This window comes from Tenrec ecaudatus, chromosome 16, assembly GCF_050624435.1.
Source record: "Tenrec ecaudatus isolate mTenEca1 chromosome 16, mTenEca1.hap1, whole genome shotgun sequence".
In the NCBI taxonomy this organism is placed as follows: Eukaryota; Metazoa; Chordata; class Mammalia; order Afrosoricida; family Tenrecidae; genus Tenrec; species Tenrec ecaudatus.
In genome coordinates, this window is record NC_134545.1 from 86,272,477 (window position 1) to 86,290,351 (window position 17,875).

The following is a 17,875-nucleotide window of genomic DNA, read 5'->3' on the forward strand; positions in this document are numbered from 1 at the left end:
CCTTATGGTAAATAAGCATATGAAAAGATGTGCAACATCCCTGATCATTACCCAAAGGACGCTACTTTTAGAATGACAGAACGTTTGTCAACTGGAAATTCAGCTAGACCGTTCACATCCATCGAGGTAAGAAGACCAAAGCAGTTCAACCACTACAGAAGATAGTCGGGAGTCTCTTGGAAGATTAAAGAGACATTTGCCTATGAGCCAGCCATTGCACTCCTAGGGTTTTGATGTTGTTGTTTGTTTGATTTTTTGTTGTTGTTGGAGTCCCACTCGTAGGAATAAAAACCTGGGTCAAAGACCAGTGAAAACTGTTACAGCCACTCTGTTCACAATTGCTAGAAACTGTAAAGAATGCAAATGTCCACTCACTAGTGAATGGAGTAAACAACAATGGTAAACCCATACAATTGAATACTACTCGGTGATCAAAAGTACACGTGACATAGGGACATCTCAGATATGTTACGCCACATGAAAACACCCAACTTAGTTCATTCTCAGCACACAGAGATTCCTTTTGCATTTAAGCAGTTCGAATTCCTCCCCTCTTTGGGCATTTTGCTTCTTGCTACCAATATGGACTCGATCAAGTAGTAGCTTGCTAAAAAGATGAGCCCTGCTTTCTTATAAGGACAGGCCAGTGGAGAGCAAATGCTTTGAGAATAATTGGGGCAGGGAATGTATGGATGTGCTTTATACAATCGATGTATGTATATGTATGGATTGTGATAAGAGTTCTATGAGTCCCTAATAAAATGTAAAAAAAAGAAAGAAAAAAAAGGACAGGCCTAGGCTCCTGAGGAAAGGTCTTGCAAGCAGGTGTCAGTATGTGAAATTTTGTGTCTGCTTCTTTAGGAGCATTCTGGAAGAGTTTTCCGACTCCAGTTTGATGAGTTCCAGATTGTCAGTAGTTCCCACGATGATACAATCCTTATCTGGGACTTCCTAAACGATCCAGCTGCCCAGGCGGAACCCCCTCGTTCCCCTTCTCGAACGTACACCTACATCTCCAGATAAATAATCATCCACTGACCTCATACTTGCCCAGGTATGAAAAAGATGTGTGTATACCGCACTGCAGGTGGGAGGTGGGCCATTGGTTGTGAGGTGCTTCTGATTCCGGGAGCCCTTGCAGGCTCATTGCCTCAGCAAATCCAGAGGAGGGAGCAGGGCAGCACGAAGACACTGGGGATGCCCTTTCATCAAGGGAGCCATTCTCCATCCCTGAGGACTCTGGGTTCCTCATGTCGAACGGAACTAGTAATACCTGCTTTGGCTAATAAGAGTTGTTAGAAAAAGAAAAAAAAGAGTTGTTAGAAAAATAACATGAGATAATCTCTTGGTGAAAGATCATACCGATAGTGTGCAGTCTGCCTTTTTGGTATCATTTAATTATAAAAGCTAGCTTTTTTATTCTCCCGCTCCCTACCCCATTCTAAAAGGGAAACCCTAATTTTTTTGCCCTTAGAAGTGAAAGCCTCTGAAAGTTGGTGAGAACTCTGTGCCTCTCGTCCTCAGCTCTGCAGCCAGGCTGGGCCATTTCATCCTATCTTGTAGTCTACTCAGACTGTCCTTGGTGTCAGGCCTCACCAGCTTGAGAAAACTGCACCACGGTTGGTGACATGCCTCTCAAGGCAGGTGGCGAAGTTCACATTCACTGCTCATTTATGCACTTACTTTTACAGTGCCTCTTTTGTTCCCAGCCAGACTCTCATCAGTGCACAACATGCTAGCAAAGAGGGAGGAAGTGACCTAATCAGACAGGCCCAGGGGAGAAGCCGAGGTGTGTGATGTTGGGCAAGGAACTTCCCAAAGCCTTTGGTTCCTGATTAGTATAATGAGGGTCACAGTACTTAACTCAGAGCATCCAGATAACAGACGTCAAGTCCCTAGCACTCCACACAGTAGCCTGCCCATAACCTGCCCTCAGTAAAAAGTGGTCACTGTTATTAATGATATTGTCATGCACCTGTCCCCTCTTCCGTAGCCTTCTGAGGTATTTTTACCATTTTAAAATATTCTTCCTGGTTAGCTGTTGTTTAAGTCCCTTCTCCCCCAAAACATAGCTCCTAGTTGTCTGTGGTGGTTTATTTCTTCCTTGTGGGGCTTCTTAGCCACTTTCAAGGATTCCAGATTTATGTCTCCAGTACTGCCCTCTCTTCAGGCACCAAGCTGCATCTCCAGCCTCCATCTCCACAGCAGCCTGTGAGGCTCCAGGAGAGCTGATACTGCAGCATAGCCACAGTCAGACCTGCCCCAATCCACATATGGGTGCCCCTGGCTAGCCAGGCCCACCTCACTTCCTTCCCCATGCCTGTGGGTGGTCCACTGAGAGCCAGCACCTCTGCCCCCCTCCCCTGGCCTCCATTGTTGGGAGCCTGTACAAGCTTGCAGGCATGGCAGTGTTCCTCTCCAGACCACAGGTCCACTCTGCTCGAGCCCCAGGACCCTGAGTTCCTGGGGAGGCCAGCCTTCTGCAGGAGTCCCCCAACACAGGTATCCTTTGGCAAAAACTTCCGAGTGGCATGGGCAGCACTCTGAGTCTTCCTCACGGGACAGCTACGTCCCTGCCCTCCTCCTCTTAGAGCAAGTAAACACAGGGGCTGATGGCTGTTTGCGCTGTTTCCACCCAGGACTCATGAAAGTTGCAGTATTTGATGTATCTGCCAGTGCCCAGATGAGCACCAACTATCAAACTCCGACCCAGCTTTCCCGGACTAGCCGAGGAGCCAGGTTCGGAGTCTCCTGTTGGGACACAGTTGGTCTGCAGTCGGCCCCGGATGTCTACTCCACACAGCTGACTGCATCCGTGCTGCTATCAGAAGTTGGCTTCATCTTTTGTGAATGATTGGACCTTTTCAACCTCGCCTCCCGCTCCTCCTCTCCCCTCTGCACCTGTTTTGTTTTTGTTTTTCCCTCATTTGGTTCCAGACAAAGATGACCTATAAATATATTTAGTGTTTTGCCAGAATCTCTCTTGCTTTGCTAGTAAGCAGAAGACTCGTTTCCTCATATAGCCTACTAGGAGAGGCCCACTTCTCCAGGAAGGAGACAGAAGTGGGGAGAAAGAAACGGGGGAATACAGCTTCAAGCCAGCCATTCCCCAGTGTCACCTTGTCAACTGCAGGAGTGTTCAGCACCTGACAAGATCAGCCCAACCCTGCCCAGCCTAGCCTCGCCACACTTAGGAGACAGAGCTTGCTCCGTCTTGGCTTCGGGGCAAGAGAGAAAGCGAGAAAACCAGAATGGGCACACTGAAGACCCGGGCTGATTTCCTGTTTCTCCGTATCCTCCTCTGCTCCTCTTCTCCCTCCCTCCCCCTTCCTCCATCCTGCTGCTCTGCTCCACTCGAGTGTGTGACAAGAATGTCCCAGGTTAGCATGACACGGACCAGCTAGAACATGCAACACCTGGAAGAGTTCAACGCTGTTGTCTCAAGTTTTCAAGTCCGGCCACAGTGGATCCTTGGACATGTATTCTCATCTTCGTAACTCTTTTCTCTTCTAAACCAGCACCACCATCACTCCCCCCACCCCCCCTCCCCGTTTCGGAGGGGCCAGAAATGTGCTGGGCTCCATCGGTGGCAGTGTCTTTTCTGGACTCAGCAGTCTACTGGGTTCCATGTAGAGTGGGGAAAGGAGCTGCTGATTGCATTTCCTCTCATTAACAATTAGATGTGTAATAAAAAGCATTGTACTTCATCTTAAATCATGGGTGAGGCTCAGCCTACAGAGAGGTTTGAGCTGGCCAGGCCGTTCCCTCGGTGCGTTTTGCATAATGGGCTTGACTCTGAGTTCCTCATCAGGGCCTGTGAGCAGCCAAGCGCCAGCATGGTCGCAAGTAAAAGCTGGTGGTTTTCACTTAGGTGAGAAATTAGCATCTCTCAAAAATCCATCTAGCCATCGCCACCTTGCTCTGCAAAGCCTTCCTTCTGTTTTTTTCCCAGACCCGGTCTTTACAAAAGTGCGAAGGTGCCAGAGAGAGGATCAGGGCGAGGCTTGGTACACAGGGTTTATCAAGGGGCAGAAACTGCTTCTCTTTCCTTCTCTCCCTCATCCTGGCCTTATTTTTGGTCCCCACCCCCACTGATAACACTATCTCTGCATTTGGTGGACATCATCAACAAGTGAAACTCGGCCCTGGCCAAGAAGGCATGACCACTTAGAAGGCAGCAGGCTTCATGTACAGGGCACATTTGCCCTCTTTCCCACCCACCCTCTACCCCACCCTCCGACCTGTGTGCCCAGGGTAGTCTCTTGGCAGGGGACCACCTTGTTTCCCAGGGCATGTAGGGGCCTCCAAGAGCTATTTTCTGTGGCCTGGCCCCGCCCATCTGAGGCCCCCAGGCCACAGCGCAGTCCCATGTAGCCCTCAGAAGAGGTAGCCAAGCCCACCAATTCCATTCCTAATTGAAGCAGTTGAGTAAATGGAACCCCTGTTTAATCAGCTGCTGTGAAAACCACAGAATGGGAGCCACTTGCAGGCGGCCACAAAGTCAGGTCACCTTAATTAGGCAGAGGGAAGGGAGGGGAAAGGTATCGTCACTCTGCCGGCTGATGTGCACAAAGGTTTTCTCTTTGTACCAGTCTCAATGTTGTGACTACAGAGAGAGCAGATGTGATATGTGTGTTCTTCCTTTCCTGCTGAGTATTTTGTAGCTTTTTGTTCCAGGTTATATTCATCAAATATTTCCCCAAGTAATGACATGTTTGCCTGGGAAATGCTTTCTGAATAGAACTGCCCAAATGCTATGGCCACTATCAGGGTTCCTTATCAACTGAGTTGACTACTAATGGCTCTTTAATTCATTAAAGATGCTGGTGCCGATGGTGGCAAGGGGCTGTCAGCCCTGAGAAGCGCAGAGATCTAACATGACAGAGGCATGGATTTATAGCTGGTTTCAAAATTTTGTCCAATAGTCATAACTCTACTGGCCCTTCAGTGACACCTGCTGCTATTTGCCCGTGGGGGCTGTCGGGTTCTCACTGGCGCCTGGGGAGTGGTCCTCTCATCTCCCTCCAGCCGAAGGTGTGTTCTGTCTCACACTGAGTTGGAAGGTGGCCCTGGCAGATCCGGAGCCACTCGCTCAGTTGAGGATATTCTACAAGTTGCCTTCCCTGCTGCTGATGGAGCTGGGGATGAAGTTAAGTGGTCTGAAAAACTTGAATTGTTCGCGTGTCTCAGCTCGGAGGGTCATTTACCAGTTCATTGTAGAAGAAATAATCAGGTAAGTAGAAAAGTTCATTTCCAGAGAAGGAAAACCCCACTTAACAGCTCTGCATGATTTCAGTGGGAATTGATTATCACTAATCCCCAACTGGGCTAGAATAAATGTAAAGTTTGACCTTTTTAAAAAGAAAAGAGAAACAAAGAGAGTCCCGACTCATCTAAAGGAGTGGTGGGGAGCCAAATGTGTCCTTGGCTCCACGATGAGCAGTCACCATCGTAGGTTCTTCGTGCTCACTGAAGTCTGCTGCCCCGTGTAGGGCCAAGAACCCCACCTCCCCCCAGGAAGGTGGCATGCATGCACCTGTCCACCTCACGGCCATACCGGAGCTGCTCAGACAAAACTAGACGAGGAGGCTTTTCTGCATGTGCTGCTCTGCACTACTAAGAACATCCTCCTGCTTCCTGAGATGCAATTGGAAAGTGGATGGGAACAGTGAACAGGGAGCCATCTGCATTTGTTCCTTGGCAAAATTCCTCTGGTGACTCCAAACCTTGGAGATGGGGCCGCTCAAGGCTGGATATTGTAACTCAAGTGAACCTGTTTCTGAACTGGAAAAGGGCCCAAGACTGGCAGTCATTGTAGGGTTTTGCTAGGTTTTGTTTTGCTCTGCCTGAGGAAGAAAAGCCCTCTTCATTTTCTTTTGCACAATCAAAAGCTAAAGAGGAGAAGTGCCGTGGTGCTCGCGTCCTGCTGGCTCTAGGTGCCTAGTGTCTGCACTGCTGTGCTTGGGCACTCGTGTTTAGCACGTGACTGTGCACAGGCACAAAAGGGCCCAGGAGGAAGGCAGGTCAGGACTACTGGAAATGATGACTTTGCCCTTTGCTAGAATTAGGTGGGGCACGTTGGAATTTCAGCCTTCTTTAGCATCTTCATTTGCCCTAGATGGCAACACGTTGCTTGCCCCCACTGGGAGACATTCAAACCTGAGCAGTGAGGGCCTGCAGGGATAGGTGGAGGCCGCAGGCTTGGTTTGAAAGGAGTCCAAGGTGCTTCTAGGTGAACAGTGGCTCCCCTGTGACCACCATCTTCTCTGATCATTGGCCATTCCGTTTGAGTTCAGCAGACTGTGCAGAAGATGAAGAGCATTAAAAGGGGCCCTTGCTTCTCCTCGCCTTCGTCTCTCCCCACCTAGGATAATTCTCACCCCTAACAAGTCCACACTGAGATCCTGAGCTCCTCCCACACCACTGGTCACTGTTTCCAGGGCCCCTTGGTTTCCTCACAGCACAGTCTCACAGTAATCAATGCTGGACAGACAGCCAGCGTTTAGAGTGTGCTGTCTGTTACCTTTACCTGCAGTGGGTTGTGACTTGAGAATCCTTGAAGTAGAGAAAAGAAACCAAAAAAATAAAAGAAGTGACTGTGACTACCTGATTCAAGGTGAAGCTTAAAACAGTGATTGTTAGAAACCCCTTGTGTTGGAAGTTGAGCACCTAAAAGTGCTGGAGGCAGGTGACACCTGAAATACACTTTCCAACCAATCCAATGGGCTGTCTTAGCTCATGCGTGTGTGTATGTGTATGAGTGTGCGCGCGTACGCATGTGTGGAGGATCGGTCCAGTAAGTGGCATTATAAAACATTGGCTCCCTTTCTACTCTTTCCTTTTGGGGGGCGCTGGAGAAAAAGACCTGCTACAGGGATTAGACCCCTGGGTATGGATACTGGAAACGGACACCTTTCCGAATCAGTGCTGGCCCAAGCCCCAGGCCGACTGCTACAGGAGTTGCTCCCTTGAGTCCAGCCAGGGGACGGGCCAGCAGCAGAGGGGAGCTTCCCAGAGGGTTTCTGGTTTGTTCAGTTCTTTGTTCTCTAGACCCTTACGTACTGACTGCTTTGACTTTTGTGATTCTGTTATGTGATGTGTAGTCAATGTACCAATGTGTTCACAGCCTAGAATCATGGTAATATAGTGGTTTTGGTTTTTTATTTTTAATTTCAGAAAAACGAAGAGTAACTTAAATTACAAATAGAAGATTAAACTGAATTCTCTAAGTGTCTTGCCTCTTTGCCCGACCTCACAGGGAAGAACGGGTGTTGTGGGCACCTACCCGGGAGGGAGTGCGCAGCAGTTATCCGCCAGAGGAAGGCCCGGCGGGCGGGTGGTCGGTGTGCTCTGGGTAAGGAGACAGGCTTGGAAGTCTGGTTCTGCAGGGCATGGCCGCTGTGCAGCAGGAGCAGATCCAATGCTTCCCGGGTACATTGACATGGCGATGTCACTGTGAAAGAAGGCCAGGTAGGAAGGTCTGAAGACGAGCAGGGTCCCAGCACACTTAGGGCTGAAGCCAAAATAAGGTCTGACTTGGGAAGTGGTCATCGCATGGCCTCAGCTCCCACTCTGAGCTTCTATCTCAGTGGGTGGGAAGACTTAGGTTTCCCAACATCCCACCTGACCTGTTTATAAACAGGTGCACTCACATTTGGGGGCCATGTCCACGTATTCCACCATCAGGTCTGTTCTCAAGTGCATCTCCCCACCCCATCCTTAGTCCAAACCCACCAAGCTGAGGGACAAGGTATAGGTAATGAGAATGCCATCTTCCCCTTTGTCCCCTCCCAGTGTGTCAAAGTTAACCCCATCCTCAGCCTGGGCAGACCCGCTCACTGAAGGGAGACCCCAGGGCATCAGCTTGCCCAATACTGAACTGGGGATCTAGAACCAGAAGGAAGAATGTCTGAGCATAGTGTGCCCTCAGTATTTTCCAAAAGGAAACAGAAGCAAGAGCAGGGGCCCACATTGCCCAAGACCATGCTGAAGTACATTCCTTTACAACAAAGGGTGGGCCACACCCGAGGGAGAGGAGACTGGTACAGCCACCTGCCAGGCTCCCAAGGCAGAACTGAGCAGAGACTGAGAGTCTAGGCATTTGGGAATCACCTCATCCAATGCTGAGCCCTTTGCCCAGCAAGGGTGATACCCAAGGGCACACTCACCCTGAAGTCAACTTTCTCCTCCCAGGCTGGGCCTGGGATCCCGATCCCATTAAACCTATAGCTGTGCCACCATCAGCAATGACTAAGGGGAGGAGACCCCTCTTCTTCCTGATTGGTTCTTGCCAATTAAGAGCATTTTATTAGGATGCTAATTAAAGGCACTTCGTTAGCAGCAGGAGAGGCCGGGTGGGTGTCTGGTGAGATGGAGCTGAAGCCAGGAGAAATTGTTTTCCTCCCCCCTCAGAAGCAGAGCCTCTCAGGGAACCCTCCCCCTCCCCCAGCTTCTCCCGCTGCGCCTACCACACCCCTTGCTTTCAATTAGCAGCTCTGAGGGGAGTTAGGTCATTACTGAGCCCAGGTGGAGTGCCCTCCCCAGCTTCGGGTGGCATGAGCACAACCCCCAGGAGCTACCCAGATCTCTGCACCTTTGGGGTCTGGGCCCTGGAGGGGAAGGGTTGTGATGGGCTGAAGGGGTTCTGTCCCCCCCTGGGGAATGTCCAGTTTCCCTCCAAGCATCTGGTATAAATGTCCCCAGCACCTAAGCCATCTCTCACAGTCACCTAGCAAATCCGATGACAGCCACTTGGTCACATGGTCGGAATCACCATGCCCCTTCCTCAACAAAGATTCAAGATGCTACCTAGTGAATGTAAACTTTCTACCAGTCACAGACTGCCCCCAATCCCTGCGGGAAGGACTCCTCAGGAACTCGGGGTGCTTCCGGGGAGCGGGGGGGCTTCCTGAGGCCAACCTGGGGAACTGCAGAGAGACTCAGACCCTTGGAGCACCCCGCCCCCCTGGGGGAAATAAGCCCCAGGCAAGTCCCCTTCCCCAGCCAGAAAGGAGAGCTGGGTCACCCATCCAGCCCTCACTTAACTGCAGAGTTAGCACCAGCCCAGCCTGGGAGGGCAGATGGATGGCTGGGCTGGCCTCTCTCCATTTAACCCGAGGCCGGCCCAGGCTCCAGACACTAAATTAGATTTTTGACAATTAGAGAGACTAATGGGCACACAGCCATCCCCAGAGCCAGATATCCAGCAAGGCCGCCCTTTAATATCCACCACTGGCCGACCGGCCCCTCCCCCCAACGCCCTTCTCACGCTCCCCCATGGGTGCCCTCCACCTTGGCGGCTCATGCATTCCTGTACTTTGTTGGTCTAACCTTCCTCCCTCCATGCTCTCCTTCCAGCCCCCTGCCCAGTGCCAACCAGCCTCTGGGTCTCTGCCCCTCAGCACTGGCCAGGTTGGTCATCAGCCCTCTGGCCCTCAGTCCTCTATCGCTGCCTTCCCAGCCGCCCATCATCTTGTCGGCTGACCCAGCAGACTGCAAGCCCCTTGAGGGCAGGGCCTGTGTCCTCTTCGTGGATCCTGAGCACCCAGCAGGAGCTTCGTCCCATGTGGTGTGTGGTCTCCCTGCTTCCCATCCCTCTGAGCTTCTGGGTCCCTCATGTCCTCCCACTCTGACCTCCTGGCTCAGGCCCTCCAGCCCGGCACTGTGCTGCTACTGCTACGAGTGGGCTGGGTCCCCTTCCCTGCAGTCCCTGCTTGGGCTGGTCCTGGGCTGGGTGGTAATGAGATTGCAGTGAGGGGGGGTGGGGAGGAGCCGCTCACATTCACTCAGGCAGACTCATAGCTCTGTCAGGCTGATTGGTCCTGAGTGGAGGCACAAATGGCCCCCCACGGACACGCTGAGATTGGTTATAAAATTACAAGCATTTGTTCTGCTGTCAGTGTCTGCCCCTCTCCCCCTCGGCCTGCCTGCCCAAGCTCCTTGTGGTCCCCCACCCAGCTCTCTCCTGGGGTCAAGCCACACACACCCCACCCAGAAGGACAGGGGCCACTATAGCAGGTGGGACCAAGAGACTGAGGCCACTAAGCACAAGGGCCTTGGTGCATTCCCCCCCGCCCCCCTCCCCCTAGGATGGCAGCACTCAGACTGGCCTCTGAGCAACCCTGGCTCTGAGCTCAGGGCTCCCTCTTCCCAGTGTGGGGGCATACAGGCTGAGACATCCAAGTGCTAGATTCCCAGGGAATCTTGGGGAAAGGTACCTGGTGTCCTAGGCCTCCTTGGGGACAACCATGCCTTCACCATGTGTGGCAGGGTGTGTGGTGCCTGCTAAAGGGGGATACAGAATCCTGACTAATCACCCCCTCCCTGTGGCCAGTCCCTGAAGCCTGGGCCAGACCCACAAGCCAATATGGCCTCTCACAGAACTTTGGGGGATTGAATCATCTCAGCCTGGCCCCAGGAACCACCCCGCAGAGCAGTGGCCTTCTCCCAAGCACTGCTTCCTGACCTGACTTCCCATTCTGAAACCTCCATCTTGCCCCAGCACTCTGCCTTCCTCCACATCATCACAAGGCCCAGCCCAGGCTCCAGCCTCAGCCATTGACTTCCTCTCTGGAGGTACTAGGGCACTGGTAAGCAGCTGGGGGCCGGCGGTGTTGGGGAGGAAGGTTTCTAGCTTAGAGGGGGGGCTTTAGGGACCAGTATGTCCTGGCTGCTGGTGACAAGGTGCCTTCCTGCCATTTGTCATTCATTCTCAGCCCAGGAAATATTTGCTGTAATTACATCTTTAATTAGATGGTGACGGCTCATTGTTCACCAACAATGATGGATGGATCCTCCCGCGGTCCATCCTCCCACGGTCCAGCACCTCTGGGTCAGTGCCCCTAGCACTGGACCTGCTCTTTTCCCCCACCACCCCTACCTGTAAGCCCAAAGCAGCATCTGCCTTACCCCCCAGGACGAGTATGTCCTGCTAGACCCCAGGGAGCCCCCAAAGGGCTGGTTACACCCCCAGGCTCCTTTCCAAAAGACTGTAAACCTCTTGGTAACCACCAGAGGTCTACTTGGTCCAAACGAGCCGGTCTAGGAATGGCACCACATTGTCCCCAGCCCCCATCCCTCCCCGCCTCCCCCTCCCCCCCCCCTCCCGGTCATAGGTCAGCATTATCAGCCCAGGCCTGCCTCTGGGATCCATACCCCTCAGCCACGGGAGCCTCACAACTCGGGTTCAAGTGTAGGTGGCCCCATCTCCATACATTCTACTGTCCAAGATGGGGGTGTCCATCCCCACACACCTGCGTTCACCCTCACCCTCTGCATGTGGTGGTGGGTAGGATGGCAGTCTCCTCAGTGGAACCAAGCGGTCAGCAGATCAGTGAAGATCCAGGAACCCTGAGGAGGGTAGGAGGAGGGGTAGGGGCCAAGAGGAGGTCGGACACAAACCCAAATATGGTTTGAAATCCCAGGATGGCAATCAACTGCAGGATGCTGGGTGTTTCCTCACCTATGAAATGGGGCTACTCAGACCCCTGCCTCAGAGGAGTCGCTGAAACACTGAGCCAAGTACCCAGGTGAAGCCGATGGAGGCTGAGGGTGAGAGGGGGCTGAGCAGCTGGGGGGAGAGGGGCTCAGCTTGACTGGGCCCTCGGCACTGCCGCCCCACAGTGATGAGCACCACGGGGCTGGGACAAGGTGGGGTAGGGTCAGTGTTGCCCAGGGTAGGCCTGCCGGTCCTGTGGGCTGTCTTTCTGGCTGTAGGTCCTCTTCCCCAGCCGGGACTACAGAGGGAGGAGCCTTAGAGGCCCCAGGCCTTCCGGGAGAGAGCAGGGTTGGGCTTCAGGTAGGGCCAAAGGTGGGTGAGGAGGCAGCTGAGGAAGGCCACCTTCTGTCTTTGCTACCCTCCAGCTTTAAAATTTGGTGACTCCCTTCCCTCTGGGCTCCTCTGTCATTTCCCACAGAGCTCCTAGATCCCAGGGACCCCTCCCCAGGGTGACTGGGAGGCCTAGGCCTGGCAGGATGAGCCATACCTAGCGGTAAGTATGCGCAACATTACATATGTATATTGGAGAGTAAATAACCCCAAAAAGCGCCTTGTAAATAGACTCCGAGTTTATCCTTTATTAATGAGGCACCGAGTGCCCCGCTGTTTTAGAGCAGCGAGACTTTTATAATATCAAAACCTAAATTACACTTGCGTCTCTCATCCCAGGGACAAGCATCTTTCGGCTCCGTGGGCAGAGTGAGTAAGCCAGGATCCCTCCCCCGTGCTTGGCATTTGTTGGCACTTCTCCTGGTTGGAGCAAGGTGAAGGGGGTGCCCGTACACACACACACATACACACACACACACACACACACCATCCCCCCAAAGAAAGCTCCTGGTGTGCACTGGACCCAGCAGGTGAGGCTGCCCACCAACGTGCTGGCCAGTGTGTGGAGTACAGGATGGGGGTTTAGCTGAGGGGCAGGGAGCGTTTATTTCCATCTGGGGCAGTGGGCACTTACAGGCTCTGTGACCCCCATCCATCCTCTCTGCCTGGCTGTTTCCGTCTCCCCTCAAAAGGAGTGAGTGGCAGAGGGGCTGGGGACATAGTAGGCCCTCCATAAACAGGAGACACGAGGGGGTGGTGACAATGACCATGACAACTAGCTCCCCTCTTGGGAAAGGGTCCCCAGCGTCTTCTGGAGGAGATGACATGAGGTCAGGGAGCTCCAGCTGTGTCCTGACCCTGGGGGGCTGTGCCAAAATGGGTACACTGTTCCCCCAACCCCCATGTCCAGATCTGACCCTGAGTGCCCCTCACCTCTGAGTACAGTGGGACAAGTAGTTCTAATTCTCTGGTCCCCTGGGTCTAAGACCCTGTCAGCCCCTTGGGGACTGCCCATCTGCCCCAGGTCCCGTTTAGTCTGGGCTGGGCAGGCAGGTGGGCAGCGAGCGTGTGTGGCAGGATTTATAGCCTGGCCGGCCAGTCTCCTGGTGCTCTGGTGGGTGTTGTGTCGAATCTCTCCCATTATATGGACAGTTGAGTTTAATAGTCATTGTGTGCTCGCTCAGAGCCAAGCAAACATCGCGGGGCGACACCCCCTCCACTCGAGCCGCCCGCTCCCCAGCCACATGGCCCATCCGTACAGTAAATTAAAAATATGAATCACTTCTCCCCACTGCCTCCCCAAACGCTCATCTTGTCAGCCTCTATGTAGCCTTCATTTGTATTACCTTAATTTAATGTTAATTATGGTCTTCATTTACAAGGAACAAGCGAGCCCTACTCTGCCAGGGGACCTTCCCCCACCTCTTTTCATCAGCCCAGGAGGGAAAGGCTAGGGAAGAAGGGGAATTTGGGGGCCTGGAGGAGAGAGGAGGGGGAGCTAGAGGGAGGACATAAGATGACTTCTGGACCCTCAATGACCGGTGGCCATTCTAAAAGGGACTAGAAAGATCCCCACAAGCCCTGTCTTCAATTCAGTCAATAGATTTATCGAGCACCTAATATATATCCAACAGAAACCAATGATGGGGGCCGGTGGGGAGGCCTCTCCCTAATAAGGGCTAGTGGAGCCCCATATCATCCACCCCCTGGCTCAGCCGAGAAGGCATAGGGACACAGACATGGGATTGTCTGTCCCTTCTAGGCTTCCCCCTTAAGCTACCAACAGCATCCCTGCTCCAAATTGTCCCACATTTCCTCTAGGCAGGAAGTTCTTTCCAGAGCCTTTCTAGAATTATTCTTGCTGCAAATCAACTTCTGCTTAGAGCAGGAGTGGGACCCGGAGTAAACTGGTGAGCCCCCTCAGGTTACACCCTGGAGGGCAGGGAGGAAAGCCTTGGAGCTTCACACTCTGTGTTCTGCTCTCCTTGGGGAAGATTCACCCTTCTAGTACTGAAATCTAACTTTAGGCTTTGCTGGCTCACAACCTGGAGGTTACAGGGAAAGACAAAATCGAAGATGAACATCTGAGAGCCCACGGAAGGTTTACTGTGTGCGGGGCACTGGGCTTGGCCTTTCCATCCTTGAGTTTCATCCCCACCAGAGCAAGCTTGGCCTACTAAGCCTCAGGACGATGGTGCTGGCCGGCAATGCTTTGTTCTGTTACACAGAAGGTCGCTGTGAGTCAGAACCGACTCAGCCACACCCGAGAGCCGGTCCTCGGTAAACGGAAGCACCGTGAGATCTGTGTTGATTTTGTCACATTCACTGCTCTCCCGGGTACCAAGAACCGTGCCGGGGACACAGTGAGGTTTTCACAAATATGCGTAGAATAAATCAATGAAGCATCTATTCCAAGTAGATATTTAAGTCAGTTTTGTAGAGATAGAACGCCTCGCTCAGAAAGGGAAGTAGAGAAGCTAGGATTCAAACTCTGAGGCCAGTGGGCCAGAATGCCACCCATCTTCCACCACGCCAGGATGCAGCTTCCCTTCCACCACCACCTCCACCACCACACACCTCAGTCACCCACCTCCACCATACACCGCCTCAGTCACCCACCACCACCATACACCTCCTCAGTCACCCACCACCACCACCTCCACCATACACCTCCTCGGTCACCCAACACCACCATACACCTCCACCACCATATACCTCCTCAGTCACCCACCACCACCATACACCTCCTCAGTCACCCACCACCACCATACACCTCCTCAGTCACCCACCACCACCATACACCTCCTCAGTCACCCACCACCACCTCCACCACACACCTCTTCAGTCACCCACCACCTATCATCCACCACCCATCATCTCACCAGAGTCCCAGACTTAGCCGCAGCCCTTGTTCTGGGAGGCCTCCGAGTGACCACATACATGTCTGTCTCTCTGCTGCCACGCTTGCTCTGCCAGTGGGACAGGCCTGCAGAGCCTCAGAAAGGGGTGCCCAACATGTGGGTGGTGGATGTCACGTGTGCACACAGGGAGCTGGCAAAGGGCCACCTGCCCTAGAGCTGCCACTAATCACAACCCCACACACACATACACACCTCTCTCTCTCTCTCTCTCTCTCTCTCTCTCTCTCTCTCTCTCTCTCTCTCTCTCTGTCTTTTCTCCCTCCCTCCCTCCCTCCCTCCCTCCCTCTCTCCCTCCCACTCGGGTGGGAAGCTCCAGCCTACTTGACAGATGACTTGCTCTGAGTTCTGAGGGTGTACCTCTCCAAGGACCTTGAGCCACGCGCCTAGGGACAGGTGTCCCCCAGCTTCAGTGCCCACCCCCACTCCCAGGTCCGTGTGAGTGCGCGTGTGTCCGGCAGGCCATGAACTGTGCGCGCGCCTGGGCTCGTGCACGCGACACCTCGCCCCCGCCCCGCCCCCGCGCCTGTCAGCTGCGCTGATGACATTGGCGCAGAGGAAAGTGATGACAAATGCCCGTTATCAGCGAACGAGGCTGATGACAAATGGGCGGGCGCCCGAGCAGCCCCATTACGCTGTAATAACAGAAGATGGATGGCCTGGCGGCCTCCCCCCCCCCCCGCCTGCCCCCCCCCCCCTGCCCCGGTAACGGGAGGCGACTCCGCCCGCCCGGGAGGGAGCCAAGTGGCTTCAGCCGCCGCCGCCACCGGCGGGCCGCCAATCACTGCGGGTCGGCGCGGCCCAGGCGGAGGAGCCGAGAGACCACGCGGCCGCCAGCCCGGGGCGCAGGAACAAAGCGGCGCGCTTGGCGGGCACAGGGGGCGCACCGGGCGGCCGGCCTGCCGGTGGCCAGGACCCGCAGCTGTGCACACACATGCTCTGCACCCGCGCCAGCCGTCTGGGTCCAGCGCACCTGCAGCTCCTGTCCAGGCACAGCCCGGACCGCATGGGACCCGGCGCACATGCTTTGGTGTCCATGCGTGCACACACATCTGCCACTGCGATCTGGGTACATGCTCGCCAACACGAGGCCGTTCGCACGGTGCGGGTCCACGCACCTGCGAGCCATGCACGCGCCCACAGAAACCACCACGTAGGTCCAGGAGCTCTTGTACTCTGAACGTGCCGGCACTCACACGTGTGTACGGACACTTGGACGCAGAAGTAGCCAATGTTTGCTGGAACACAAACCCTTCCACACGCGATTTGGGTCGTGCAAAAGACCCCCACAGCTGGCCAAGCAAACATTAACTGAGCCCCTCCCTTCCCACGTGTGAACTAGACGCTGTGGGGGTGACAATGATGAATATGACATCATCCGTGTCGTCCAGACTCTACTGGAGGAGGGCAGACAAATGGTAGTGACTGCAGGTGATTCATACTTTGGAGCCAAGTACATACAGTAGTTTATGATGTGAGATTTCCAACAGTTAAAATTGGCACAGGCTTCCTGGAGGCAGTGACTAAAGGAAGGGTACATTGTCAAGGGGACTTGAATTCTGGGTAAATGGTATAGAAATAGAAACTCATAGCGATTGTTTGGGGCAAAGAATCCATGCCTCCAGGAGACCAGCTGATGGTGTTGGGAATCAGGTGGGAATGACTTTGCCAATAGGCTGGGGCCTGGAGGCCAAGGACCAGGCAGAGGCCAGAGGCTAGCAGGCCAGTGGGGAAGGCCGGGCTGGTCCAGTGAGATAGCCAGCAGGCATGAGCCTCGCTGGACATGGACAAGAAGAGCCTGCCCCACGTGGCAGCCTCCGGAAGTCTGTGCAGGAGAAGCAAGAACAGAGGGTGGAGCTCAGAGGTACTACACCTGTGCAGTCCCAGGAGGCCCTGGGCTTGGTTGAATGCTTGGCGGTCTCCATTTGGGGAGTGTTAATAAGGGGCCCCATGTTTTCATCTTGCCAGGGACCTCCAACCTGATGTGGTCAGCCTTGGAGTTAGGGCTTCCCAGGCCAGTTTGAGAGAGAAGGTGGCCAGGCTGGTTTGGGGCAGAGGTTGCTGGACAGGCTGGGCGCAGATTGCAGAGTTGGCGGGAATGGATAAAGGTTTGGGGGTCCCAATCCCACAGTGCGCAGTTGATGCCTCTGTTCATGTTCGTTTCTATTCTGTGGGGAGTTCACACACCCTGAGACAAACGCTTGCTTGAACATAAGCTCCCCAGCGTCAGTATCACCCCTCCATCCCCAGGATAGGAACTAGAACCCATTTGTTGGCAGAATGAAGGGTGGCATTAATAAAAGGCACACACACCCCCACACACACACCATCCAGTGTCACCTCCATGAGGGGACATACAGAGCCTGATATGTTCCCAGCCACCATATCTACTTGGTCCTGGGTTGTTCTGCCAGCCCCATGTCTACCTGGACGAAGAATGCCCTCCCGTCAGTGACCCTATCACTGGGGGCCCTCTCTGCCCACACAGCTAGGCTGGAGAGAGGGGAGCACTCGGAGGGAGAGGGCCAGGGCAGCCTGGGCCGGCAGGATCAGGAACAGATATGATTTGGAGCTAGGAGATCTGAATTCAAGCCTCAGCACCTCCATCTCCTCTCCGCACCACAGCCCCATTTACGCTGGACCCTAACTGCTGGGACCATTCCTATGCAGAGATTGGGGCAACCTGGAGCGTTGAAATGAGACTGGGGGGCCTGAAACTAATGGTAGTGCTGATTGTACGACTCATCTCGATGGGACTCAACTATGGAATTGTATGATCTGTGAATGAATGATATGCCAATAAAACTGGTCTTCAAAAAAGAAAATAGACTGGGGGCCTAGAGGGTCAGCCATGTGACCTCAAAAAGCGAGAGGGGAGCTGTCAGGAGGAGGCTCCGAGAGGAGCTGGGGGAATCTAGGGGTGCAGGCTCAAGCCACTGCCTTCACAGCCACGGGCAGGCAAGGCCTCAGGGGAGGAGGCTCGGTGGATCAGGAGAGGAGGGGGAGGCGCTCTGGTTCTCCCTTGTCTCCCCAAGGTTGTCCTGCTTTCTGCCCGACAAGGACTCCACCTTCCTAAATAGGGCTTTCTCCTGTCTCCAGTAACGGGGACCCCCCCCACACACACACACAC

General features: G+C 53.9%; 1 protein-coding gene across 8 annotated transcripts in view; it reads left to right on the top strand.

The window, feature by feature from the left end:
• BTRC (beta-transducin repeat containing E3 ubiquitin protein ligase) overlaps positions 1 to 4,212 on the top strand; it is a 199,907-nt gene extending 195,695 nt beyond the window's left edge. For all 8 annotated transcript variants that reach the window (XM_075535030.1, XM_075535033.1, XM_075535032.1 and 5 more), the window contains 2 exons: positions 862 to 1,054; positions 2,640 to 4,212. In XM_075535030.1, the coding sequence (XP_075391145.1) occupies positions 862 to 1,023 (162 nt within the window). In that variant the 3' untranslated portion in view covers positions 1,024 to 1,054; positions 2,640 to 4,212. The remainder of the gene's footprint in view (positions 1 to 861; positions 1,055 to 2,639) is intronic.
• Positions 4,213 to 17,875: the final 13,663 nt, after the last annotated feature.